General features: G+C 49.8%; 10 protein-coding genes across 10 annotated transcripts, besides 2 other annotated features; 6 read left to right on the top strand and 4 right to left on the bottom strand.

Moving 5' to 3' along the window:
• Window positions 1-102: 102 nt before the first annotated feature.
• Window positions 103-1010, bottom strand: NFIA_013840 (60S ribosomal protein uL1; the record flags this gene model as incomplete). The annotated part of the gene is made up of 4 exons (XM_001264590.1): window positions 103-365; window positions 437-630; window positions 750-927; window positions 992-1010. The coding sequence occupies 4 exons, from the start codon at window positions 1008-1010 to the stop codon at window positions 103-105; spliced, it is 654 nt and encodes a 217-aa protein (XP_001264591.1).
• A 1702-nt stretch (window positions 1011-2712) lies between these two features.
• On the top strand, window positions 2713-3684 carry NFIA_013830 (uncharacterized protein; the record flags this gene model as incomplete). Its single annotated transcript, XM_001264589.1, has 1 exon — window positions 2713-3684. The coding sequence occupies one exon, from the start codon at window positions 2713-2715 to the stop codon at window positions 3682-3684; it is 972 nt and encodes a 323-aa protein (XP_001264590.1).
• A 913-nt stretch (window positions 3685-4597) lies between these two features.
• Window positions 4598-6694, top strand: NFIA_013820 (uncharacterized protein; the record flags this gene model as incomplete). The annotated part of the gene is made up of 7 exons (XM_001264588.1): window positions 4598-4837; window positions 4946-5014; window positions 5061-5352; window positions 5402-5515; window positions 5564-5892; window positions 5952-6305; window positions 6362-6694. 7 exons carry the CDS (start codon window positions 4598-4600, stop codon window positions 6692-6694), a joined length of 1731 nt encoding a protein of 576 aa, XP_001264589.1.
• Window positions 6695-7585: 891 nt separating this feature from the next.
• Window positions 7586-7623: a microsatellite.
• Window positions 7624-8068: 445 nt separating this feature from the next.
• On the top strand, window positions 8069-8832 carry arfA (putative ADP-ribosylation factor; the record flags this gene model as incomplete). Its single annotated transcript, XM_001264587.1, has 4 exons — window positions 8069-8216; window positions 8319-8563; window positions 8618-8683; window positions 8740-8832. The coding sequence occupies 4 exons, from the start codon at window positions 8069-8071 to the stop codon at window positions 8830-8832; spliced, it is 552 nt and encodes a 183-aa protein (XP_001264588.1).
• Window positions 8833-9329: 497 nt separating this feature from the next.
• Window positions 9330-10136, bottom strand: NFIA_013800 (uncharacterized protein; the record flags this gene model as incomplete). Its single annotated transcript, XM_001264586.1, has 1 exon — window positions 9330-10136. The coding sequence occupies one exon, from the start codon at window positions 10134-10136 to the stop codon at window positions 9330-9332; it is 807 nt and encodes a 268-aa protein (XP_001264587.1).
• A 2207-nt stretch (window positions 10137-12343) lies between these two features.
• Window positions 12344-12384: a microsatellite.
• A 420-nt stretch (window positions 12385-12804) lies between these two features.
• Window positions 12805-13962, top strand: NFIA_013790 (uncharacterized protein; the record flags this gene model as incomplete). The annotated part of the gene is made up of 1 exon (XM_001264585.1): window positions 12805-13962. One exon carries the CDS (start codon window positions 12805-12807, stop codon window positions 13960-13962), a length of 1158 nt encoding a protein of 385 aa, XP_001264586.1.
• A 961-nt stretch (window positions 13963-14923) lies between these two features.
• NFIA_013780 (protein ERV29) lies at window positions 14924-16130 on the bottom strand (the record flags this gene model as incomplete). Its single annotated transcript, XM_001264584.1, has 5 exons — window positions 14924-14996; window positions 15052-15116; window positions 15172-15665; window positions 15736-15848; window positions 15964-16130. 5 exons carry the CDS (start codon window positions 16128-16130, stop codon window positions 14924-14926), a joined length of 912 nt encoding a protein of 303 aa, XP_001264585.1.
• A 1688-nt stretch (window positions 16131-17818) lies between these two features.
• Window positions 17819-19015, bottom strand: NFIA_013770 (uncharacterized protein; the record flags this gene model as incomplete). Its single annotated transcript, XM_001264583.1, has 1 exon — window positions 17819-19015. One exon carries the CDS (start codon window positions 19013-19015, stop codon window positions 17819-17821), a length of 1197 nt encoding a protein of 398 aa, XP_001264584.1.
• A 2246-nt stretch (window positions 19016-21261) lies between these two features.
• Window positions 21262-22792, top strand: NFIA_013760 (putative nucleoside hydrolase; the record flags this gene model as incomplete). Its single annotated transcript, XM_001264582.1, has 6 exons — window positions 21262-21297; window positions 21351-21454; window positions 21508-21677; window positions 21734-21768; window positions 21817-22113; window positions 22169-22792. 6 exons carry the CDS (start codon window positions 21262-21264, stop codon window positions 22790-22792), a joined length of 1266 nt encoding a protein of 421 aa, XP_001264583.1.
• Window positions 22793-24551: 1759 nt separating this feature from the next.
• Window positions 24552-25810, top strand: NFIA_013750 (basic helix-loop-helix domain-containing protein; the record flags this gene model as incomplete). The annotated part of the gene is made up of 2 exons (XM_001264581.1): window positions 24552-25154; window positions 25214-25810. 2 exons carry the CDS (start codon window positions 24552-24554, stop codon window positions 25808-25810), a joined length of 1200 nt encoding a protein of 399 aa, XP_001264582.1.
• Between the last annotated feature and the right edge of the window lie 1829 nt (window positions 25811-27639).

Here is a 27639-nt window from a genome sequence, read left to right as displayed (position 1 = left end):
AGGTACCAGTTGTGGACATCACATTTCCTATCTATGGCATATACAATCCCACACTTGAGCGCCTAAAAAAACCCCTGTCACAAAGCTAATTGCGCAGAGAATCTAGTAGAGACGCTTGGGGGGAGACATGGTAGCCTTGAGGACAAGGCTGCCAACGTTCTGCCAGCCCTTCTTCAGCAGGGAGACGAGGTAGTTGATGGCCAGCATGACGTTGGCGACGAGCTCATCCTGGGTCATGCCGACGTTGCCAACGGCAACACCGAGGCAGAGAACCTTCTTAAGCTGGAACTTGATGGTAGACTTGATCTCGGTGACCTTGTTGGCCATATCCTCGTTGTGAGAGACGGGGGTAGGGAATTTACCAGCTGCGTCGAGTTAGCATTTGCTAGAGGCTACGCCACGCGCCGTGCGTGCTGCGGGAACCGAAAATACATACCCTTGGACAGACCGGGACCCAGGAGACGAGGAATCTGCTTGATGAGGGTGTCGGAAGCAAGGAAGGCATCGTACTTGCGAGCAAGCTTCTTGATGAGCTTCTTGTTCTTATTGAGCTTCTTCAGGTCATCAGCGGACATGGCATCGATGCCGTGGTGCTTGGCACGGTCGAGATCGTGCTGGTCACCAAGAACACTGCAGACATCACCGTCAGTAATCTTATTCCCATAACTCATGTGCTACCTCATCCTTCTCCCGATGATGCGCATAAGACATTTCACCGAAGGATCGGTCGGTCGGCAAAGTGGACGTACCAGATGGTCATGTTGGGGCGGGGAACGGTGGGCAGCTTGATGGTGCCAGAGAAACGCTTGTCACGCTGGGGGTCGTAGTTCTTCAGACCGATCTGAAGCTCGACGGTCTCGAGGAAGTTTCTCTTCTTCTCATTCTGAGAGTAGTTGAGCAGCTGCTCGATATTCTCGCGCACTCCGGCTGTAACAAGGAGACATATTAGTTGCTGCTTCCCAAAAGTCGCAAGTTAAGTTTTGATGCATACCGACTGTGATCTTAGACATCTTGCTGACAGTCTTCCAAAAGAATAACTCTTATGGTGTGGCTCTGCGCTGAATATCGGTGCAAGGACGAGAGAAAAAGACTTCGGCTCGCTGTCTGCCGTGAGAAAATCCCGTTCTCCGCTTGTGAGTGTGGATGGCACTAGCCTTATTGGGGCCTAGGTTTGCCCTAACGAGATTTATCAATTACTAAGCTGTGAATATGCTTATGCGCATAAACAACTACCTATGGTTTATTGTCTATCGGACTCTATCCGCATCGATTAGCTCAGTGGCGCTTATACTGATCATACTTCATTTGACAACAGTCTACCACTTTTGGAGTTCTACTCGAACATGCAAGGAATCGATGGCGTCTTAATAAATTCTAGAGGACTGTGATCGCCCAGGATGGTCAACCAGCCTCTGAACAGGCGAGCCGTTCGGCTGGCCGCTTCTTGCACGGAATGTCAACGTCGGAAGCAAAAGGCAAGCAAAACCGAGGCCATAATCTTGGAATGTATCCTTGACATTCTCTGACTTATCATATAGTGCAGTCGTGAATGGCCCTGTAATCATTGTCAGGCAAGAAGAATTGCCCACCTATGTAAATTTGAGCCGAAGAAAGTGTTGAAAGCGAGTAAAGCAACTGTCAATGATTCGAGGTTCGCTATGGACGTTATGATTTCGTCCATCCTTAGCTAAAAATTGTTAGACGAGACGATCCTGTCCGCGCTATTAGCGTTGACAAAGGGCAAATTACCTCCCCCATGGCTGGGGCCGCTGTCGAGGAGAGTCAAGAGGACTTCAAGGTGTTGGGGTACCTCCCTGAGGTTCAATCCGGAGAGCATGTGAGCGGAGTATGCTTTTTCGACGAAAATATCCCTAGGATTCAACCGTGGGCTAAGTCCTCGACAGGATTCTGCTGCAATTTCAAAGAAGCCACGAAGAGCATATTCTCTAGAGATGGAGAATGCGTTACGTGTAATCCCTCCAAAGCCATATACAGGTATGTGCGCAGATATCTGCGGTTGAAAATGAGCTCATATGACTCTAGATGTCTTGGTACAACACTATATCCGTGAAACGAACTCGCAGTACTATTGCCTCTATCCACCCAAGTTTCTAAGTGATTACTCGGCATGGTGGTCCGGTAAAACCAGCGGTCAGCCGTTGACTGCAGAGTTTACGTGTCTATTGATACGGACATGCGCATGTGCAACATTATTCCTCGACCCTGGAGTAAAGCAGAAGCTCGAAATGGAATTGGGGGAAAGCGTTGGGAGCCTTTCTGAGCGATACCATCATGCGGCCAAACAACTAAGCAGCACTATTCCCCCAGGGAAAGGGGGGCTAACACAAGTTCAACAACTATTTCTCACGGCATCCTGGTATAAGGCCGAAGCCCTGTTTGTTGAATCATGGCATGCCTTGAGCTCCGCTATCCACGAGGCTCAAGAGTTGGGTAAGTTTGAGTCCTAGTCGTTTCGTCAAAAAGGCACTAATTGCGAACATTATCATCGAATAGGCATGCATAAGTGCATTTCTAAGGTAGGACTTCCAGAATTTGACAGGGAAATGAGGCGACGTCTGTGGTGTATCCTGTATAGTTGGGACTGGTAGGTTCCTACACATCTGTTTAGGCTTCGAGGCTCACTTGTGAAGGCAAATGTCCCTCATGCTATCGCGCCCTTTTATTATTAACAGCACTTACTGCTCCTTTGAAATGCCCAATGTGAGGTTGGAAAGCGACCATATTGAAGCAGGCGTGCCCTCGCCTATAGTCCACATCGCGCTCCAATGCCAACTCGGTCAGGCCTTGTCCAAAATACCAGGGGTGATGGGCGGAACAATGACTCCCGCAATCGCCGTCACTGTTCAACAAGAGACCGAGAAATGGCTTGCTTCATTTCCGCCTGCTTATAGGCTTGTCAATCCTGACATGCAATGGGACCATGATTACAAGTACGTGGAGGTGCAACGCAAACAGCTGCATACTATTGCCTATATGGTCATGCTTATGCCATTGAAACAATGTCTCACAAAAGACGTACATCAAGACTCCTCCTCTATCGAGAAGAGCCTCCAGCCCACTGCCATTGACATTGCACTGAAATTGATCAAGGCGGCTCACCAGCTCCTTGATTGCATGTTACCCCTAAACGCCAAGTTTCATTTTGCCCCGTTCACGATGTTTGACACGGCCGCCAGCCTATGTTCAGCCATCATCCACGACCAGGGACGATGCCTTCCTCAGCGAGACGAGGTTATTGAAGCAATCAGCGCGACGCTGGGCACACTAGAACAGATCAGCCACAGCACGAAAACCGCCGCAATATGCTACTCAGTGCTCTCAAAACTTGTGAACAAGCTCTCCTTAGCGTCAGAGGAGGAATTGATCCTTCGCTCCAAGTCATCCGACAGCCCACTTAGAGGGGTCAAGGCGCCCTCTGACTTTCAGTTAACTCTGGATGCGGTCCCCACCATCGACTTTGGCATTAATGACAATCTGCAGCCCTTAGACGAACACAGTTCTGAGATGTATGTTTCCACAATGCCAGGTTATTCCTCCCTGGAGCCGCTGGCACCTCCGTCCTCCGACCTTCAGGAGCTTTTCAACGTGGACCTTGGCGAATTAGGCCAGATCTGGGATTTGGAGAACCTCGGACTTGATTTTCCACAGGCCTTAACTGATTAGATTATACGGCATTGCCAGCTCGTAAGCTGGCTTGTACCTGGCAGGAACCGGGCACCATACCAGCTGGCTCCGCCTGCTATTGAGAGAGCGTATGGTCACCATCAAAGTTGTCTACATAGATTGCACACCATTGCTGCTGGATATCGCAATGAGACAACAGTCGACATGTTTGACTGTCACATCATGAATATGAAATCCTGCAATATAAACATAAAGTGACGTCGAACGAGGTCATCTTGTGTTTTGGTCCCTGTGGGAGTTTAGGGCGTCCTGACCTGTTTGGTGCTTCCCTGTTTGCAGCATCAGAGCGCTGCCTCTCTGCTAAATATGCTCCAAGGTAGCATGTAGCGACTCTGATTTTTGACTTTGGTCATAATATAGCTGCATATTTGAAGCCATATATATACGGTGATCACATGACACACTGACACCACTTTCAAGAGCATACCCAAATTAAATACAGGTCAACACCTTGACCGTATCAGAAAATGAAACATTAGTACACATACATTACATCACTGTATCCATGTTTAAGTTACACTCCGATAATCTTAAGAAAAGTGATCAGCAGCAGCATGAACATGTCATAGTTGGGAGCATCCCCTGTGGAAACCAACAAGTCAGCTGCACACAAGAACAGCAAAAGCAAGTAATTCTAATAACCGATTCGTGCATTCTGTAACACATCGATTCGCGGGGATGTCAGGGTCAGTCGACAGCCACACGAGGGTTACTATCAGCAGGGTTATATTAGGCGCTGGCTGGGCGCTTAACCTGGACCTGATATATAATATGGGATGCCTCTTGCACTTGACTTGTGTGTTTCTTGCTCAGTTCGCTCATTTCGTGCTTCGTCCAGTGCGGAGATTATTTGATACTTAGGATCAGAGCTACAGAGGCAACTGGAAACAGCATGTCCAGCTCATCAGCGAGTAGCGACCAAAGCCCTTACGAGTACTACGCGAGCTTTACAGATCGGCCAACCCTTCAGGGTAAATTTCGCGATATTGATGAGGAGTCTTGTTTTTATGCGTATAATAAGCGATTACGAGATGCACAGACGCAGAATTTCGTGCTGGATTTTGGGAATGATGATGCCTGGTGTGCGATGAATCTGAGACAGGAGGATTTCGGCCTGTTGCTGCGGAAGCCAGTAAGTCGCATTCGCATCCGTATAACCATGGACAAGTGTTGATGTGTGAGCTTCAGAAACCAAATTGTTTCGGGACTAGGTGGATGTGAGTTACTATCCGTCGCGCAGATATTGATACTGACGACGTCTGGTCGAAGTAATATTTGGGCCCCGGAAGAACAGAAGGATGTGATCAAGGTTCGTCAGAAATGACATACAAGAGTACAGCACACTGATGGTCTAGGAAATTACGAGCTACTACGGCGTTTCAGAGAGGCTACAGGGGATGATGTGCACTGACCCCGTAGCAGCCCGGCCAGAAGCTCCAGCACCCGTGCAGTCTCTGAGGGCTAGCTTCCACAGAAGCATTGATCGATCGCATCGTCCTCGCATGGAAGATCTTGAGGAGGCCGTCTCGTTGAAGAACTTATCAGATCCCGACGACATCCAAAAGGCAGCTTCATTCCGAGGCCTTACGTTTGCCCATGTCACAAACCAGATCTGGCACTTTTGTTCGGTGGATCACGGGCCCCGATGTAAACTCTGACACTCTCATCATCATTTGCGAACGCTGACTGGATCCAGACACTTGTGTTGGGTATAACTCGTTATACGTGATTCCAAACGTTGGTATATCAAACGGGAGAGACCTGCCTAATGGGAAGAGACTATGGTCCTGGTTGATCCTTTGTGACGATGGTGCGGACGACCTAGCACAATTGTGGCCACAGTTGCTGACGAACCCAGGGACTGTCATATCAATCCAAGAGAACCCGTATCCCCGAATATCAGAGCCAAGACCAGAATCAGAAGTCAAGTCGGTCCTGGGAGTCGTGCGCAGAAACGTGCAGATAATATTTTCAGGTGCTTCCAAGCAGCACTCTGCTTCATCCGAAAGTGACTCATTGGTCACCATTCGAGTGCGAGCGTCTAATGACTCTCGTTCGGATCACGTCAGTATACATCAGGACGATGGCCCTGGCCTGCTTTTTTACTACATCTTCGATGACTGGGTGACGAGTTATGCTCTAATTGCAAAGCGTGAGCATAAGTATGGAATCTTGCTGGATCGACTGGTAAGAATCGCTTTTTGCAGAAGGGTAGATCGTGCTCAGATACTGATCGAGGAGAACAGAGAGGGGATATGTTAAACAAACCGGTCGTCGATTTGGTAAATGAATTACATTGGTTGGGTAGAAGACTGGCAGTCCTACGGCGCCTATACCAGAGCTACGAGCTCATTCTGACGCGCGTGCTTCAGAGACAGCGCTTGCTGCGCGATGAGGCACGCTCAAGACACCCAAGAATGCCACCTGGGCACATCATTCAGAGTGAATCAGAATTGTCGAGCAATTGCGAAAACTCTGTAGGCGTGCGATTGAACTCCGCAGCCATTGCTCGCTTCGAAAGACTGCTTGATCGGATAAAACTGTATTGCTTAACTGAGATTGACGCCTGTTTGACAGAGAAAGAGTCCCTTACCTTCCTGGTCAGCGAGCACCGCTTCTCCTTCAAATGTACTGATTTGTTGACGAGTTAGTGCAGAATTTCAACTTGATCGCCTTGAAAGATTCACAGGCTGTCGAGAAGCTGACGAGAATCACCATTCTGCTGGCGAAAATCACAATTCTTTTCTTGCCAGTCAGTTTGATGACGGCGTACTTCTCGACCGAACTCAGAGGCGTCAAAGGAGTGTATACGCAGACCGAATATTGGATCAGCTTCGCAGTCATCATGGTCCTGTCATTGCTGGTCCTTGTTCTCTTTGGTTACGCCAGCGGCACCATCGAGGGCAGACCGATCTATCAATCATTGTCGCGAACATTCATCTCCTCATCCAAGGACAAACTCGGGCATCAACGAAAACATGTCGACTAGATTTCATGCACAAGGCATGCAAAGTCGACTTGAATCTGAGAAATGGTGCTCGTAATTTTCGAAGTCAGATACAGCCAGATCTACCTGCATCCACGGCTTCTTCTGATTATGACGCGTAGATAGAGTGGCCCCTGTGGGTTTTCGTTACCACTGAGGTCTGGGTATCTGGAGCCAACCACCAACCTGGAATTGCGGCGATGAGATAATAATGTGCACTAATAACACGTTACCTACTTTTAGAGACACGAGACAGGGCACATTTGCGAATTGCGATAGATACCTAGGCCCAGTGCCACCCGAAGCGATCCACTGGGACGGGGCTGATTCAAGAGCCAACCCGGGAACCTATCAGAAAGGGACCAGACCCAGAATGTCCGGACATTGTGCCTTTGTATTTTGGGGCCTGGAAGTGTGCAGCAAAGGGGGAAAGGATGGCTTGACTACGAGCAAGAATAGGCATCAATGAAGTGAATCTTGAGCAAGCAGCTCATTTGATTGTCAGCATCCAAGTTATCATCAGGCAGTGATAGTCGGTATATGATCGCTCTCAGTATCATCACTGCCCTGAAAAGCGCCGGTCTTAGTGCGCCAATAGACGGGAAACACCGTGTCCTCTTCATGTGGCCAGGCAGAGAAGATTCAAGAAGCGTAGTATAAGGGGAAAAGTAGCGGACAAGAACGTCCAGTCTTGTTCTCGTAGAGAGAGTCATTATAATTGTTCAAGAGGAAAATCAAATGAAATTTGACTCCATCCAGAGTCAATAACAAATAGAAAGGTACTCTGTACTGAGTGTTGTGATTCTGGTGGTTTCGTTAGTGACGGAAGCTACGCCGGCGGCTGAATTTCTCGACCTGGCATTTTTGCACCCAGAAATTCCAACACCGACAAAACAAGACCGGCTCAGACACAAGACACAGGCACAGACACAGACTGAGAGAGAAGCGTGGTCTGTCTGTCTGCTCCTCCATCTCTATCTATCTATCATCATCACCATCATCACCCTTACCCTCGTGTATCCACGTTTTGTTTTTCCTTCTCCAGCTTCTTCTGTGTTGGTAAGTCTGCCCTTGTTAGATTCTCTTTTTATTTTCTCTTCGACTTACTTCCCTTCTTTTCGCCCCTCTTCCCTCTCTCCCTTTCCCTCTCTCTCCCCTGAACTCTACCAACTCACCGTTATTCCCCGGTGTGAATACGCCCCTCGTTCTCAAGTCACCCCATACCAAGGCCCCGTGTCTTTTTGCATCTGGGTCTTCAACTCCCTTGTCTCTACCTATTCTGTCATACTCTCTGTTATAAATCAATCAGACCGAAAACTTTCGATTGACTGACCTCACTGTCGCGCTCCCCTTAGACTCGTTTACGCCACCGCCAACATGGGTCTCACCTTCTCGAAGCTGTTCGATAGACTATGGGGTCGAAAGGAGATGCGAATCCTGATGGTTGGTCTTGACGCCGCCGGAAAGACCACCATCCTGTATAAGCTGAAGCTGGGTGAAATCGTCACCACTATTCCCACGATTGGTCAGTCGTCCACTCCCGCTGGTTCGGGTCGTCCGTCGGTCAATCACGCCGGTTCGCGCGTGCGAGAGGGAAGCTGTTGCTGACATTGGTTTATTTGTCAAGGTTTCAACGTCGAGACCGTCGAGTATAAGAACATTCAGTTCACCGTGTGGGACGTCGGTGGTCAGGACAAGATCCGTCCTCTCTGGAGACACTACTTCCAGAACACCCAGGGTATCATTTTCGTCGTCGATAGCAACGATCGCGACCGTATTGTCGAGGCCCGGGAAGAGTTGCAGCGCATGTTGAACGAAGACGAACTCCGTGACGCTCTGCTCCTTGTTTTCGCCAACAAGCAAGATCTGCCTGTATGAGATCCCTGTGCGCGTGTGTATCGGTGTGATACTGATTTGAACTTTTAGAACGCCATGAGCCCCGCCGAGATCACCCAGCAGCTTGGTCTGCAAAGTCTCACCCGTCGTGCTTGGGTAAGTTGGCTTGACTGCCAATGCAGGTCCTTCACAATCCACTAATTTATATTTAGTACATCCAATCTACCTGCGCCACCACCGGTGACGGTCTGTACGAAGGTCTGGAATGGCTCGCCGATGCGCTGAGGAAATCGAACAACTCTTAGAATGTTATAATACGACGAGAGGAAGAAAACCCGAAACTGTGACGAGGAGTTGCGCGGATGATGGTTGGGGGACCAGGGCCGGCAAAGACACCTTGCATACAAAAGGGATTTGCTTCTTGATGGTACTTGTATGTTCTCTAACGGCTCTTCATTCCTCTATGCTATTAGCTTTTATTTCTTCTTTCGTCCCGGCGTCGATTCCAACAAATACTCCTTTGTGCCTTTGAAAAACCATTTTTCATCTGTTGTTCATGTCCTCGAGAGTTAAGGCTGGCTCGACGTTTATGATCCATCCAGAATGGTTATGTTTCACTAAACATATTGATAGGTGTCTGAAGTAGATGAAATGAATTTGATGCACTTGAAGACTGGAATTTCCGTCCATAAGCCCTCCACTGATGATGACAGTATATGGTCTTTTGTCTTTGTACAACTAGGGCACTCCTGATGTTATGAACACAATGGCCACGCAGTCTTTGCTGAACCTTCTAGTCTCCTCATTTCAGCTCCGTCCCACCAACCCACCACACAGCCGCCCGAATAATGTCCATGACAACTTCCAACTCCCTCTCATCCCTCGGCGCATAAATCATCACAAATCCCGGCGGCACACTCTTCGCCCACCACCACCAACACCACTCCTCCCCGCCGTCATCCCACGCAAGCGGATGCCGCTCCCCCCACCCCTTCTCCAGCACAGCCCTTACATCCGCCGGATGCAGCGTGAGATGCAAGCTCCCGTCAACCGGATGCGAGTGGCACACTTCGCCGTCGCAGGTGTGCCGTTGCGCCTGCGCCTGCGCCTGCGCGGCCAAACAGAAGATCCCCGTGCTGTGTTTCTCGAAGCAGGAGGTCGCGGCGCGGAGGGCGGAAGGGTGCGCGTTGACCAGCTCGTGGATCCGGTTCGACAGCGTCGCGTACATTGTTTTGCTGGCGCGCTGGGTCGTCTGTCTGTGGGGTGCTATCCCTGCGACGGTTGGGCGGGGCCCTGCCCGGATGGGGAGGGAGGAGGGGAGCTGCCCGTGCTTGGGGTGGAGGGATGGCGGGGTGGAGGGGGGCGAGAGGGGATCGCGGACGGTGAAGAGGCGGAGGATGCAGATGCGAGCGTAGCCGGTTGGTGTTGAGGGCGTGCCGCCTGGTCCGAGGGCGAGGAAGGCGTGGTAGTCTTTGCGGATGTAATGGGCTGCTAGGAGGAGGGAGGGGAGGCAGGTGAGGAGGAGGAGGAGGATAGGGAGGGGAGAGTTGGTGGTGGCGAGGAGGAAGGGTAGCTGTCTCGTCTCCGGGGAGAAGTTGAGTGCCTGCATTGAAAATGTTTAGTTCAGGTTCTTGTGGTCTGACTGGGCTGGGTTGAAGTTATTCAGACACACCATGTTGATAGTATCTCCTCCGCATGGGTCTATGTCGGCTCTTTGGGTGGTGTAGAAGCCATGGTACACGACATACTAAACCATTTATACTTTACAAGAATTGACTTAGACGCAATATTATCAATTGATCTCCTGGAAAGTCAGGATCTAGGTTGTAGGAGTTTTGTAGCGGCATTTTGACTTCATGATAGACAAATCATCACCATTGCATCATCCGCTGTCGACGAGTTTAAGCCACTCTTAGACCTTTGCATTAGGTTTCACGCCTTGGAAATGCTCTGTAGTCAACTTCCGGTAATGTACACTTTCCTGATTCTATGTGACATGGAATTATATCCATTGACAGGTTGACAACTTCGCAATCTTGAATAGTGGAGGTATCCAGTAATTGTTGGTTGCCGATGCCGCAACATCAGCTGGTCAGTTACTTCGACAGTCGAACACGTAGCTCACCTAATTATCTGCGAACACAGTTCATTCGAAGGTTAGTATTGAGCTTAAGAGCTGTAGCCCAATCCCCATGACTGGTTTAACGAATCTCTAAGTTGACACGCGGAAAGGATCAGCTCGCTTTTTTAACCCCTCGCTATCATCACTGTTCGTAACACTTCTCAACTAGAGCTTGCCTTTTCTTAATCAGAAGACTTGTCCGAATTCAATGTTATTCTTCGATTGGGTCGAAGGTAAAAGAGTCCCTTCATGCGGAGTGCTAGAGTTTCTAGGCGTTCTCGTCTTATAAACAGACTTAGGCAGAGAATCCTATTAGGTGCCGTACGGACTTGCTTCTGCAGAAAATTTTAAGCATTCAAGTATACTGTTGAGACTTGGAGCAGTATCAACTCGGCCAAAGAGACCTCAATTAGGAAACGAACCCGTCCGATAATCCGATCGACGTCCCTGCAAATGCTTAACCCAGGATGGATAACTGCAGATAGCCTCTGAAATCTTCTGTCGCGGCGGGAATGATATAGAGACAGAAGGGAACTTTCTAAGATGCCCGGGTGTAGTAAGACAGAAGTCGCCTGCGTTCACTGCTCTTCAGCCTTACTTGTCTTGAAACCACGCCATCAGTATACCGTTTCAAATGCTTGCAGACGCGCATTGCGTTTTGCACTTTCCGCTTCCTGATGGGCAGCATCTTTTGACCCTGTTCCTGCAGATGAGTGAACATTTACGGATCTTGGCTGGAATGTCAGTCGTGAGGAAACATATCAGAAAATACCCGATTTATGCCAGTGAGGAAGTCGATTGGTGAAGATCTGGATCTCTTCCTGGAGATATGTCTGCTTCTAACTAAGGTGGAACACTGAACACTGGACAATGAAGTTGGTCAGGACATTGACTCAAAGGGCCGATGTTTTCAAACTATGGCAGATGTCCTGGAGTGAACTCAGATCGTAGCCTCACAACCTCACAACCTCGTCGAATATCACGACTTATGGCCCCCAACGCAGGTGAAGTCAGCTTTCGGGATGCATACTTTTTGCCTCCGGCGCTTAATACACATGACTGGCGGATAAATGCAACGTTCAGCGCATTCCGGATATCATGTACTCCGTAGAGGACAGTAGTGGGTATTTCTTAATTATTCAGGTTCCTGTAGATGTTTCGGGTTGCAAAGGGGTTTTCCATCAGTTGGAAGGGGCTTTGAATTGCTTCGACTTCGAATTTCGTGTGACGTAAGGGCTTCTTCGGATATAAGAATGCCATCACTTGAGCCGTAGAAATGGAAGTTCCTTGGTATTTCCTATCCTGTACATTCCAATAAGGAATGCTTCCTTCTCCCAGTGGTTGTCTGTTAGTGTGTGATTGTCTCACTCAACGTTGTAGTCAGTCTGCCAGGAAAGACGGCTCAGTAAATCCACTGTACTCCGTAATGCTGTTGAAGATCCTCTGAGCATAATGATCTCACGAACATGTTTCTCTTCAGTTTCAAAACAACAGGCTGCAGCCGCAGATCGATAGTCATACATAAATAGGGACAATGTCTGAGATCGACACTCCTGTGCCTGGCGATGAAACGGCTCCCGTGTTTAGCTCCATGACTAAGTCGCTGTCCCGCCCCTCTCTCTCCATCCTGCCAAGCCCAATCCGGTGGCCCAACTCCCCCTGACAGCAGAGAACAGCCAGCAGCCAACCTCTCCTCCATCCCCATCCTATCCGTCCATTCATCCATCAATTCATCTTCTTTTTACCATCTTCTCCTTCGTTCTCCCCATCTCTTGATCCCTGTTCTCATTGCTTTCTTCCTCCATTTGCCGCTGTTTCTTCTCTCCCCTCTTATCCTTCACACTCTTCATCGTCTCCCGTAACAGATCGCTGGTCGATCTCCGTGTGCTCTTTCCTCAGAATTCCGCTTTAGGACAGAGAACGCCCTTCATGTTGTCGTCAGCGCCACAGCAAATATCGAGATCAAACTACCAGTGCCTCCGGGCCAAATAGATACTTAAACCCTTTTTTATACCAGTGCATTCGCCGGGCTCGTCTACATCAAGCGTTGCTACTCTCATCCGGATCTTAGGCATCATCACAGCTGACTGCCATGTGGCTGTACAGAGGGGCTCAATCGGCCGTCTTTTACTATGCCAGCTGTACGCCCTGTGCTATGTCCTTTGACCGTCGCAAGCGAAAGAAGGAAGCCGTTCGATCACAACGAGAGAAGGAGAAGGTTGACGCCGTCATCACCGACCAGCCAAAACCGTTTGCTCAGCCAACACCGTTCAGTACCAACCCAGGATGGGCGGAAGAGATTGCTCTAGGTCCGGGCCCTCCTGCAAGAAGAGGAGGTCATCGGAACAATCATCGACGGACCGACAGTTGGACTACTGATCCATTGTCACCAATGGAGTCCAGCCCCGACGTGGGGGAGGCATCACTGAGAAAGGATAAGAGCAGTCTTAAGCATCCGCTTGGCGACCGGTGGAACCGTATGCGTTATCAGCGCGAGGATGAACCTCTGTGGGGGGAGGAAGTGGAGGTGAAGGGCTCCTCGGTTGGAATCTCCGGCCGGGGCAAAGCGAACACCACCGAACCCAGCAAGTACTACGTCGCCCGCGTACCCCCGGTCAACGATCTTCATCCACCGATCGTAAGCGGACCCAAGAGCCGGGCGGAAACAAGATGGATGTTGCAACCGCCTCCCAGTGCCAGAGTCATGGCCGGAAAGGAACCATTTAGCGCTTCAACCCGCAAGAATGACTGCGGGGCACTACCCAAAGACAATCATCTTAGCAATGCAGGACCGACAGTTGCTCAGCGGAATAGACAGCTGCCGCCCTTGGCTACTCAAAGTACGGATCAAAGATCGTCGACCAAATCCACGCCTCTTCTGGCTTCGCCCTACGAACACTCCGCCCAGAAAGCACCAAAGCCCGAAAGCAACAGTCAGCGTGAGCTTCCTCGGCAGCTGTCGTCGACTATGCTGCCATACGGACGTGACAAGAGCACGTTTGTCATCTCAGTACCTAGACATTCACGTTGCGATTCACCCTCTACCATATCTTCTCCAGACTGCTCGGACGCGGAGACTCCCAGTATCTCATGGCAGTATCCTGAAACCCCGACGTCACGGCCAGTATCAAAACCAACCGACGACAATACTAAACATGCCCGTCCGAAAGTATCAACGACACTATCCACGTTCCACCAGGACCACAAACAGATTCAACTATACCATTTGGATATCAACGAGGATGCAATTGAAGAAATTGGCCTGGGCCAGTTTGAACCTATTCGACCTTGGCGTTGGAGCATGGACATTTGATGGTAGAAACCCAGTGGGCCACGCTTTCAACCTCGCGTTTGTTACTTAACCCTTTTGGCCTCGCACACGTTTCTGGATGCATTCAATTGGTTTCTCTATCTTGGCGTTGGAAGCACAAACTTTTCCTATTTATTATCCTACGGAGCAGGAAGAAAGGCCTACCACTGTTCCCGAGTATCTCCATGGCAGGTCCATGGCAAGCATCCTGCGCAATCCTCAGCCTTTGGACTCTCGTCTGTGTCATCATCCCATTTGCTAACTCTTCCCGCATTCCTGCATTCGAGTCATTCTCATTGTCAGCGCAGGATGACCATTCTCTAGCCGTTTCCTTGACCTGTCCCGTCCTATTCTTACCCGAGGTTTTCCTTTTGAGCTGTTCGACTTTCTTCGTGTATAATAGCTTCCCTAATACATACGTACTTCACATTTTACTTTCAAGTCACTGTAAAACTTGCTTGTATGCTGTAAGAGTGATGCAGTAGACTACATTCCTGCATTGATACGTAGTCTAGTCAATCGATCCACATGTGGCGTGCATAGTTATGCCACTGTTGATCGACTGCTCCACCTGCATCCTGCATGTGGATAAACACAAGGACCTAAACGCAATTCTTGAGCAGTCCCCACTAGATAGTCGTCAGAACAGAGAAATGCAGGTACTCTTATTTCTCATCTGAGACGATAAGGTCAAGGTAAGACAAAACAAGCCAACAAATAATTCGAAATCGATTTAGGTCACAACGCGTCGAACTCCTGATGATGATAGGATGAAGAAGCTGCACTGGCGGAGTTCCAGTCCAAAGCTATGAGTTTGGGGTAGGGTAGAGGTGGAGGGGAAAGGTGGAAGGTCTTGTGTGAAATAGATTCTTCAGGGACATGTGTGCGCGTTCGCAAGAAAATGCTGAACGCCAAAGTTTTGGTGGGGAATGGTTGTCCTTGAGTGGAATATAACCTGCTACTTCTAGTAGACCTTCTTCTTCTCGTCCATGCTCAGTTGGCCGGGACCCATGTTGACCAGGAGAAGGAGACCGCCGCTGTTATACTGGTTAGGACACGAGTACTTGTGGAGACAGGGAAATAGAAACTTACACAATGGATAGAATCTGGAAGAAGTCGTACTTGGCAAAGTCCTTGTGGGGGTGGTGGGGGTGCAGCTGAGAGTGAGAGTCAGTTACGAGCTTTATCCGTCGCACAGGGAACTGAACGTACAGTCCAGAAGTTATTGACGAGTACGTTGAAGACACTCAACAAAACCACGAGAATGATGGCGCTCCACTTGGCTTTGAAACCGACGATGACCATGACACACGCGACGAAACCGAACAGGCTGACCAGCACGCGCCACAAGCTCCACTGGCCGGAGAAGACGAATCCAACGAAGAGGAAGATCAGGAGCACGCGACCAGCAAACTGGACGTACATCTTGCGGTCCTTTTCATCCAATTGGGGCAATCCGGCCGGGACGAACTTCTTGCGAACCCACGAGTCGGAGAGAACCATGAGCAGACCGCCGACGACGCTGAGATTGCGCAAGAAGAAGTTGAGATCAAAGATGAGCCCATAACCGAGACCTTGTGTGACGACAACTCCGAGCAGGCCGGCGACGGCGATCTCAGTGTGGCGGCGGGTGATGACCAGGAACGAGCATACGGACATTGCAATGACGTTAAGGATGAGGAAAGTATGCGTGATACCCCAGGGAACTGGATAAGGAAGATCGTGTTAGGGATTTGTCGCAAAGCTGTATTGGTATGGCGAGTCAGGGACGCTTACTTTTCCGGTATTCACGGAGGTATACGAGCTGATCGCTCCATTGTGTGATAATACGTAAGCTGTCCTCGATGAAGGTGACCACGATAAGGAAACGGCCAATGGCAGGAAGATAGCTACCAATCAAGACGACACAATGTCAGTATGTTTCTAGAATAAGGCTGCGGCTTGCTCGCCCTTGTTTGTATACTCCATCCCTTCTCGCGGACAAAGTGGAAGAGGACAACGTACGGCTTTACAGGATCCGAGATTGTATCCAACCAGTCTTCAATCTTGCTTGTCTGTTCCCGAATAGCGTCCAAAGGACTCGGATCGCTCGTTGCGTCTGCTCGTCCAGGTCCTCCGAAGGGGTTCTGGTGACCGAGGTTGTAACCCGCAGTGCCGCGAATCTGCGCCATGGCGGGATAATGAATCGGTGGAAGAGGACGGAATAATCACTTCAGACGAACGTCAATATCAGTAAACAGTCGGTTGGCTTGTGCAAAACGGAGGATAAATTCAACGAAACTCCGGAGCAGAATCCACAAGGAGCCGAAGAGGAGGCGGCGGGGAGAGTAGTAGTGGTGGTAGTTTGTTTTGTACGGCGTACTCCGTAGTAGTAGGAAACAAATAAGAAAGCGAGGGAGGCCAGCAAAACAGGGGAAAACAGGACTATGGATGGATCACAAACCTTTCGATGATAAAAGGGATGCGTCGAGAGAAAGTTATCCCAAAGGAACAATCAATAAGCAAGTCAATAATCAATCGTAACCAGAAAGAAGAAAAGAACTTGGAGAAATAATAAGAATGACTTGATCTCTTGTTGTTCCCTTTGTTACTCTTGTTCTGGTCACTTTGTTCAGTTCAGGCCACGATGACCGAAACTCGCCTCTAGTCCTGTTTGGGCAAGGTTGCCAAGGTCCACCTCCCTGCGCGCCCAGTGACGACATCACGATTCTCTAGTGATTCTGCTCATATTCATCAGAAGGTTGCTCTTTAAAATATTCTATAAATTTGGGAATGCCATAAAAATATACTAAATAGCCTCCATAATAGGGTCATCTCTACTGTCGGCCTGTGTGGTGGTGTTTGTAGATATCCAGAGGTCCCAATACCCCACACCCACATATTCAGGGACGCCGATCTTCAGGCCCGTTCCTTGTCCCTGATTCAACAGCTCAAGGTCGTTCTCAAGCATCAACTACAACTATCTACAGGATCATTTGAGGATTAGAATAAGAAATTGGAACTTCAGATCCAATTGTCGAGATATTACGTGTCTACAGAGTATAGAAGAAGCATAAATATAGAAACAGTTGAGTCTCCTCAGATCTGAGACGGCTACTACTTCACCACTTCACCGACACTAAGCTACAAAGGCAAGTAAGCTCCACCTAGTCTCGCGTAAGTCGACTCAAAGCTCAGATCTGTTCTCCTCGTCTCGACTTTCAAGATCAAATCACAGTACAAGCTGAGAACCCTAGACAGGTTGTCTGTGCCTTGGATTTTAGTCCCTGGCTCGGTAGACAGATCCTGAGATCAGCAGTAGATCTTGTCCAATGCTCGAGCTCGGGCCAGAGGGAAGATACCTATTCACAAGACCAAATCTACGTATGACAAGGGAAGAAGAATGACCAAAATAATGGAATCCATACAGTATGTGCATTTAAGGCCGCTGTTAGACTGGAAATATGAGATGTCGTAACCCTTGATAGAATTCATCAATCAATTATTGATCAAAAGCAAATATGTTATAAGAACAGTCAAGAGGTCGCAACAAAGACACACAAGAAAAATACATGAATTCTTTTTTTCCCCTTTCTCAATTTTTCTCCTCATATAGAGTCTCTTCTTTCTTCTGGCCAATTCAACCATGTTTCTCTCTTTCCTTCTTCCCGCGCTCAATCGTGGTAGAATGAATCCATCTCACCCGATACTAGACATTTTGTGGTATATCGAAGACAGCCCAAACGCCAAAGCCATGAATAATAAATACAGTCCAAGGCTTAGATTCTTGGAAGGAATGAGAAGCGTGCTGCTCTTATACGACGTTGTCTTCGTCTCCAAAGGATAAAAAGAAAAAGAAACGAAATGTTACACGGATCTTCTAAGCGGCCCAGTCGGAGTCGAGAGGGTGTCCCTTCTGCTTCGAGCGCAGAATATCGGGTATATAAGTGGGGGTCACAGTGACCTTGGGGGCAGCGGGAACGGCCACTGGAGCGGCAGGTGTCACCTGGGTCTCAGACGCACTGGCCTCGCTGAAGCTCTCATCGGCCTTTCCGCCCTTCTTCTTAGGCTTCTTGCTGGACACAGTGGTCCAGTCATCAATAGGATCAGCACCCAGAATACGCATCTGCTCCTCTTCCGAGGGAAGGCCCTGGTCCCACTTCTTCGAGCTCGAGGCAGTGGCAGGAGACTGCTTAGAGGACGGCGCTTCGAAAGTGTCCAGCAGTTCCACGCTGGGGCTCTGAGACACATTCGGGGTGCCGTTGGATGTGGGGTTCACCTCCTTTGCCTGCCAGGCGTTGCTCTGAGGCGCAACGGGCTTGGACTTGGCCGCTTCGCGGCGCTCAGCCTCCCGGGCCATGTGTAGTTGTTTCTCGAGAAGCTTGCGTCTTTCTGCCTCGGCTTCCTGAACTTGTTGCTTACGAGCCTCGTTCTTCGCCCGTTGCTGGCGTTGCTTCTTCGTTTCAACCTGCTTGAAAGACTGAGCCTTCTGCTTCTTCTGGGGCGCTTCCATGGATCCGGTGACACGGAGGACAGACGCGCCGGGAGCAGGAGCTTCGAGCATGTCCGATACATATCCAGCGGAGGAGGCGGTAGGCGGGGACCCCGCGGGGGAGAGATCATCATCCGCGTCGGCGCCAGCGGTGGAGGAGGTGCGAGTCGAGACGCGAGATCCGGAGCGCGTATTCTCTTCAGCCTCGAGCTGGCTGGTGGTCTTCTTCTTCTTCTTTTGAGATTTACCCTCGCTGCCGCTCACCTGGGCGGGGATTCCACTCTTCACAGCGGTAAAACGCTTGGCCATCTCCTTCTGGTCAATCTCTTCATCCCCATGATCACCCTCCGTAGCTTTGTACTCGAATGCGGGCTTCTCTTCGACCTTCTTGGTCGTTGTGGATGAAGTAGGCTCGGGGGATTTTTTTGCCTTCTTCTTTGGCTTCTTCACTCCAGTCGCACTTTCTATCTTCTCTACCGCCGGCTTGACTGCGGTCTTAGCTTTGGAATTCGGGACATTATAATACCATCCCAGGCCACCTGCCACCACGAGTAGCAGAGCCCAGCTAATGTAAGGATTCATCATGGTTCAAGCTGTATCCGCAACGTGTCAGCTCGTCAGGATCGAAGTGTCGCGTCGGTGTGGGAACGGAGCATACCTCAGCAAATTCGTTCTTCAAAGAGAAGCAAAAGGGACAAAAAAGAAAATAGTATGAGAAAAGTCGTGATATTGAGGTCGTCGTCTCAATTGATCGTTCTTTGAAGAGGAAGGTGGCAGAACGGCGTAGGACACTGGGCAGGGAGTAGCCCCTGGTACCGATAGTGATTGATCGCGGATAATTAATTGGCTGGAGAGTTTCGCAGTGACCCAATCCAATTTATACCATCAGGCCCAGAGAGGTTGGAGACTCGGTGGGTGGATGGGAGGTTGAAGGGGGTTCCGGGCGGAGAAGTCGCGCTGAGGACAGATTGCGTCCGCGAACAGAAAGAAGCAGTGTCGTTCGAGCGACCGGCTCTTTAGTAACTCAATTTTCGCACCTTTTACAAAGGCTGGCCAGGGAGAATTGAGTTGACCAGAGAGATATCCGACTGGCTCAGGGCAGTTGGTTGCAAGTCAAGAGGTGAGGTCGCGAGGGCATGAAAAATGGGGAAGGGAGGTGGGATCACCAGAGGAACATCGAGACAGCTGGTTGATCTCAGTTGAGAGATGAGAACAATAAAGATGAGGGTATGATGAACCGAAGGGATCGCTGGAAGGTCAGTGAGAGTGAATGACCGATGGGGAAGAGAAATAAGTAGTAGTGAAAGGTAGATAGAGGAGGTGGAAAGGAGGAGCGAAGTGATAATAATTACGACGGAAGAGGACACGGTCACTAAACTCCGCTCTCCAGGGCCTCTCAGTATGGACTTTCCGGAGAGTACCTTTGAGAGGAGATTAAATAGGCGCTACGGAGTAGCACTGGGAAGTCTCCACTGGGGCATATTTCACTGACAAATGATTAATTTCATCGATCATTGAATTTCAGCCTATCGAGCATCCATCAATTGATAGATAGACATTGTTTTATGAATTTCGTCCAATGTTTTGATTGTCACCTCCTTTCACTTCACCTGTCGGTATACTATCTACCGCCCTCAAACATCATTAACTGACTCGAAATTGTCTGAAAGGTAGTGAGTGACATTCACTCTGAAATTGAAGTCCCCTTAATGCATTGACAAAGGCACTTGCATAGGGAGTTAGATGATCCCTCCATCATCAAACAGACGACAGGGGTAATGCGCGCGGGGGAAGCCAACCAATCCCTCAAGCCATGAGTTATTCCAGACCTTTTCCATCAGCACATTCCCCTGACTTTGTCATCCAGTCTAGATTCCATATTACTGACACAGGGCTGGCATGATTGGTGCCGAGATACACGCGCAGTAACTAGTGTAATAGTCACAATCATAGTAAGGCTGCACCAAAGAAGAACAGGCCACGTTGACGGTTTGACTGCCGAGTCATCCTCCACAGGGTAGGTAGTTATCTATCTTACTATGTACCAACGTCAAGAGAACCTCCAAAACTGGCGAACAATTCGAATACAGAAGTACTAAATATTCAGTTGGAATGATGATTTTGTTAAATACTCACAACTCCTAACTCGTACCTCGACATTTCTTACTGGTTTATGGATGAGCAATTGACTCATTGGACGCCACAAGGGTACCTATACTTGAATCCATATCCATTTGATTGATGTTTGATCAACGAGTAATGCGAGGACGCGCACATTCTGTCCTGAAGGTAGATAATAACGTCAAGAAATCTCGACCGTCTGTTCTTCAGTCTTCCTGTTAAAACTATGGGTGTTGCTGCCTGATTCCCCAGGCCAAAAGGAACCTCACCGTTATGCATAAAACTGCATAAGCCTTACCCTAAGCATGGTAATGTGGCTGTCTTCTAGAATAATAATTTCCATCCGGAAGTATACTCCATACCTATCTACGAGTCTGCCCAAATTCTGGCACCGCTTTTGTTAGCAAATTGTCCCCTGCAAATCCGCGGTCAATTACATAAAAAGATCGTGTTCAAATACACTATGTAACCTTAAGCCACATCGGAGTACTCCGCACTTACTCCGTAGTCTTGATGAGAAAGTTCCCAGTGCTCCATATGGTGGGGAATATGATAACAGAGCCAAGACTGTAGGATTTCCCATCCCACTTTCTGTTGCCTTTCTAACTATCAACTTCTACAACGATTTGGTCCAAGAAAGCACCACTCATTTTTGGTGGACTTGTCAAACATTGACCGCTCATAAGACTGATTCATCGACTCACCGCATCATGGCGCCGAAGAAGATCATCATCGACACCGATCCTGTATGCCTTCGCCAGCTTCAATACGTATACAAAAACTGACATGATGTGAACAGGGCATCGATGACATCCTCGCACTCCTCCTTGCTTTATCCGCACAGCCTGAAGAGGTCGAATTGCTACTCATCTCTCTGACCTTTGGCAACATCGAAGTGAGGAGGTGAGTCGCCGTCATTCTAGTTGCATCAATTTTCAATTGCTAATTATGGAAAGCTGCCTCCGTAATGTCGTCTCCATGTTCCACATTCTGGAGCGAGAGATGCAATGGCGTCGCGAACAGGGCCGGCCTGAAGGGTTTGGCGCTCTGCACGCCTGTCGACCCGTCGTTGCCGTTGGGGCCGAGGACCCTCTAGAAGATCAGAAGATGTTGGCCGATTATTTTCGTATGCACCCTTGTCACAGAGAAGTTCGCCATTGATGCTAACTAGTTGATGCACAGATGGAACTGACGGTCTTGGGGGCATTCACGCTAGCGTATGTTGACATTTTCGACAGTCTCTCCACAGATGCTGACCATCGCAGCATCCGCACTTCACTCCAAAGGAAACATGGGAGCATATGTTCGATCCCTCGGCGGATCCCACTGTCATCGAGCCCATACGCACTGGAGACTCGGCGCATCGATCCTTCATTGCCTCCAAGCGGCCCGCACACCAAGAAATCCTCCGCGTACTACGCGAGAACGATCCCGACACCGTCACCCTCGTGGCCGTCGGTCCGCTGACCAATCTGGCCCTCGCTTCCGCGGAGGATCCCGAGACCTTCCTGCGGGTCAAAGAAGTAGTAGTCATGGGAGGAGCAGTCAATGAACCAGGCAATGTAGGCTTACTCCCAGCTGTTCTTATAGGTCTGTTTCTGGACTAACAAGTGACAGGTCACACCCGTTGCAGAGTTCAACGCATACGCCGACGCATTCGCCGCGGCGCGCGTCTTCGCCCTCACCTCCCCGAACCCTAAAACCACCATGCCATCCGGCACCACCCTCCCGTCCTACCCCGCTAAACTAAGCAAACAGCTCACACTCCGCCTCTTCCCGCTGGACATCACGCACCGCCACGGCATGACCCGCGGCCTGTTCCGTCAAACCGTCGCACCCCACCTGGAAACCGGCTCGCCGCTCGCGGAGTGGATGTCGGCCTTTATGGCGCACACGTTCCGAACCATCGAGAGCCTTCACCGGGACCAGGTCGGCGATGCTGTCGATCTCAGCCTGCACGACCCCGTCTGTGTCTGGTACGCGTTGACCGCGGAGGATGCGGGCTGGAAGCCCTCCGATGCCTCACCTGAGGATATCCGGGTTGAGGCGACGGGCCAGTGGACGAGAGGCGCGTGCATTGTCGACCGACGCCCCCGGCAGCGCCTCGAAGGAGAGGAGGAAAGTGCCAGCGACCATGGCCATTGGTTGAGTACGAAGGCTGGAAATCGTATCTGGAGAATGGACGGTTCGCCTGCGGAGAAGAACTTTGGCGCGATTCTACTGGAGCGGATATTTCGGTGATTCCGTCGTTAGAACTGAAGCATGCACCTTTCATTAGAGCAAATAGATGCAGGGGAATCTCTGATAGAATAGTACATATCCAGCAGAGTATTGTATGAAACGTCGATCAGTGTATATCACAGTCACTTGCCTAGACTGATTTGTACTAGAGAGGAGTGCCGCGTGAGAGCTGAGCTGCAAGAAAGCAGCCACTGATGAGATCCCTGGATCTACTGGATGCTCATAGACGACGGCTTTAGAAGTATCCATGCTTCATGAGTGCCCACAATTATCTGAAGAAAGTAGCGCGGAAATGAGGGATCTCTCGTGGCCAAGCATTTTCCGATGCATTGACTGCCAAGGTCAGATCCCTTCTATTTTGAACAAAACGGCAGGTTCCTCCGAGGGTATGCTGGCGCGGAGAATTGCCGCTTGAGTCATGGCGGATTGCTAGCAATTTCCTCTGTCCACTTCAGAGCCGGCGATGACAGCATAATAGGATGGTATATTTGCATATCTTTATTCAGATTTACGAAGCAGCTAATCGTAACTCCTGAATCGTAGTACTTGAGGAATACTACGTCAACCAGGAGAGTACGTATAGCTTATAATTTCCGCTATTCAGCTACAGTGGCTCGATATGCTATTACGATCAGCCGGAAACCGGCTCAATCAAGTATGCTCTTGGAAGAATATCTTCTCGGAAAGTATACCTTATTTGACATCGAGCGCACTTAGGTACGTACTGATGAGACGCATTCAATGGACTCGGAATCCTCCCGGTGTGATTGCAGCTGGTTGGACTTATTAGGCATGACCACACATGCCGCAGGTATGAATCGTATTCTATATCTTATTCAAGCCAACGGCCCAACATGAGGAAAATGACAAAGCTTGACTGATCATCAAGGGGCTAACTCTCATAATTAATCCTTACCAGACGAAAGATCATCAGTTGGGTACTCAATGTAAGCAAGGACTGAGGTATTATTTTCCAGCGATTAGTGATTACTGCTACCCAGGGACATAACAGGAAAAGGTGTGCGTGTAAACTCTCAAGAGGTAACATAGAGTCAAAGCCAGATGATGATCAGTGCACCCTGGTTTCTCCGGATTCATCTTTCCGTGTCCCCTTATCAAAGCCTTGAACAGCAGCACGAGCCCCAAATTGGTGGACGAGATGAACCCAGGGCAGCCGGTCTCGTGCCTCGCCGACCCCCCGGTGGACCAGCCTATCACAGCCCGAGAAGCTACCGCGTGGGCAAACCCCAAAGCACGCGACACCCATTTTCGCTCAGTGTCTGTAGGTCTGAAGGTCCTGCCTAGCCTTTTACCTTAAGTCCTTAACATATTGAACTTTGTCGATCGTCCACTCCATTTCCCACCTCTCTGCACATGTCTTTCGGCGGGTCGAATCATCTTCAGCACGGTATTCGCATCTCCACCATGTTTCCGACTTGGTGAACAATGTCCCAGATTTTAAGAGTCTCAGGGACAGGGGTCCGACTAAGGAAACTTTCTCTTATCTGTGTACGCAATTGACTCGTTCTTAATAGACCTGAGGCTGCTGTCTCCTTTTTTCTCATCTTCCGTCTTTCTCTCACTCCCTTGTTGCCCGTCTCACACGTGTCTCTTCTACGGTCAATTTGTACAACGACAATCTGATTGTCGTACTACAGCTTGCTACCTAGCTGCTCCAGGCCTTTCGTCGGCTCATTCAGACCTCTCTATTTTCCCTACCCCAGACTAGGTGCTGGTTTAATACACCGATCCTGCCATCATGTCGCGTTCACGTCTTCCCCCAACTCCTTCAATGTCTGGAGAATTCATCATCAAGGAACAAACCTCCGTCGACGGTGCAGACGCCTTTGCATTGCCTCCAGCTGCTCTAAGTCCATCCAAAAGCGCGAGCGCGAGCAGGAGACCTTCCAAATCAGACTCCTCGGCCTACTTTCCTGCTTCTCCTACCTCACCCGAACTCACAGGCGTGGGCCGCAATGCAAATCCTCCGCGTCAGGCTGGTACCAAGAGGTTACTTGAGGATTTTGATCTTCCCCCTCCGCCGACCCGGACCCGCAAGATCATCCAGATGAAGCCCAAGACACAAACCCAGGCCAAGCCTGCCACAACAAACACCAAGCCTTCAACCAAGGATAACGCGAAGAACCAGCCTGCCAGCAATGCAAACGCCGCAGCGTCTGCCAACTCGAAGAAAAAGCAGCCTAGTGCGACAAGCGCTGCAGGTCGGAAAATCGCGAGGAAAACGGCGCACAGTCTTATCGAGCGTCGGCGGAGATCTAAGATGAACGAGGAGTTTGCGACTCTCAAGGACATGATTCCCGCTTGCCGGGGTCAGGACATGCACAAACTTGCCATTTTGCAGGTACGATCCTTCTTGCTTTCCAAATAATAGCTGCAAGCGATCACTGACTTTCCGCACAGGCAAGCATTGAATATGTCAATTACCTGGAAAAGTGTGTCCAAGACCTCAAGACGGCCGGCAGTCAACGGACGACGGCATCGCCGTTCATGCCGCCTGCTCCTCCCTCTCCCACGTCACCCGAGATGCTCGGTGAAGTTCGCAGTGGGACGCAATCAACGTCTGTGTCTCCAGAGCTACTGCCTAACGGCGCTCACACCAACCACACTTCACCAGCTTTCTCTCCTCGTAGCCGCATGCCGTCAATAGGGACAGCGATCGAATTTTTGCCTGCGATCCTTCCCAGCCCGGCGTTAGGTCCAGTCCGCTATGGCGAGGGGACCATGCACCCTCCACGTGGCTCATGGACCGTCCCGTCATCAACGCTTACCTCGCCCGTCATTCAGCCACGAGCCAGCAATGCCTCGTCTGGAAACGACGCGGACATTGACCATGAGGCCTCCGCCGCCCTGCTCATGCTGAACAGGGATCGCCGCGGAACTGTTGGCTCTGTGCAGGAGGGTGTTGCGAGTCCTGAGTCTCGGAAGAACAGCGCAATATCGACACAGGACTCGCAAAAGAAGATGGGAATGAGTGTCAAGGACTTGCTTATTGTATAGATTGTATTTCCATTGTTCCGGCGTCAGGAGGTTTAGCCTGTTTCAAAAGGGATCCTGGGTGGTGTTCTGTTTTCTCTCGGTAATGGAATATGAAGGCGCATGGCTACTGGGACTTTATAATGAATAATGATCTTTGGGGTTTACGGAATCAAATACCGACTTACTGCCGCAACCAATACACTTGAACGAATCACCTCTAGGTCAAGTTAAACTTCTACTCCGTAAACGAACATATCAGAACGATCAATGCGTCAGCAGCCATAGCTCACTAGTAGTACCAAGTCCGAACACGCCCCCGCCTGAAGCATCGAGGATGAAACCTAATTATCTCTAACAACACCGGGGCACTTGAACGCGGATAGTGGGTGTCTCACTCGCTGCCTTATCGAGTGGCAAACACCTGTTGCGACAGGGAGGGGCACAGACCAATCAGACGAACCTTCCAGTCGTCTTCTCGAAACCCGGACAGTCATGAGGGGAATCCGGTGCAGCACTGGGCAGGGGTTAGTCTAGGTAGTCTATGTCATTTCTTTTCCTTTCCCCGTAGAGAGGTATGGTGCGTTGAAAGGGCTGGACTCGTCCGTGCACTTCGACTTTCATCTGCTCAGCGCAAAAGGCGCCGCACGCGAGCATATTTTCCTGTTAAGATCATTATGCTCGGATCCATGCAGTGTAACCTGTTGTCACTTGTCGCGGTGTAGGTAGCCCCGAGACATTGTCTCTACAGTATGCCTTTGCTTGGATATACCTTTTGCCTGTTTTTGATATCCTCGCGATGATCATCAAAGGAGACGAGAAGATGACGGTCAGCATGCTTGAGGCGTCAATCGCAGGGCTCGTAAATAATTCATCCTCTGCGCCCACTTCTGCCAAGCGGTGATGAATGTATCGCGGCTCGCTGGCTCCACCGAGTCAATGCGGAGTGTGGAGTATGCACGGAACGGTAGGTAATTCCTACGGCCTACGGGTACAATCAGCTATAGAAAAGCAATTATGTCAGTTTCTGGCTATCTCATGGCTGTCGCTCTGTTGTATTTATTTGTTTTTCGTACTGAGGTAAGCTGGTACTCTGAGGTACCCGGAAGAGGAAAAGGGATAAAGTACTCCATACTCAGTAGTACAATGATCTACGCCAAGTGCTTGGTATGCGCCCCGGTCAATCATCAGCTCAAGATATTGGATTGAACTATTTGAGCGGGAATTCGGATTGTCTTGGCTCGATACAAGGAGAATCTCCTGGGGGAATGAGTACTGTAGTAAGTAATTCATGGTTTCATAGCTGTGGATCTGGATTCGTAAGTACCACGCTGAGCAACTCGGTAGGTTACTGGTTGATGACGTCGTTGAGTGGCTCTCAGTAAAGCGCCGTTCGAGGTACTCAGGTACAGGTCCTAGGAGCCTCTGCACTCTGAAGTGTCAGGGTATCTACTTTTTTCATGAGTAATGCTCCTGTTCAGTAATAAGAAGTCTAAGGTAGGTACTAGAGAGGTACGTTTTGTCCATCAAGTAGCATGTCTGCCAAGTGTTTCTGGCCTGTCACATAACCAACCGATCAATAAGAGTCAACCATTCACATTATTGCCTCGATCAAATGGAATTCCGATGATGATTGCCAAGCTAGGGAGCCTGACGTCGCAGTTCCCCAATCATTCGTTTCACTCTCGGCACATCTTTGCCGGTAGACCTTCCAGTCCTAGTATTCTGGCCTTCTCCGAGGAGTTTCAGCAAGAACGCCCCGCACGAGGTGTATGAGTTCATTTCACTCCATAACTCCCTGTCTGGACTCTGCCTGTCTCTGTCTAGCCGAGTGACTGCCTGTGGGTCAAACT

The sequence above is a fragment of the Aspergillus fischeri genome, genomic scaffold, assembly GCF_000149645.3.
Source record: "Aspergillus fischeri NRRL 181 1099437636249 genomic scaffold, whole genome shotgun sequence".
Lineage (NCBI taxonomy): Eukaryota > Fungi > Ascomycota > Eurotiomycetes > Eurotiales > Aspergillaceae > Aspergillus > Aspergillus fischeri.
Note: the sequence above shows the minus strand (reverse complement) of the source record. Positions and strands in the feature narration are given on the sequence as shown.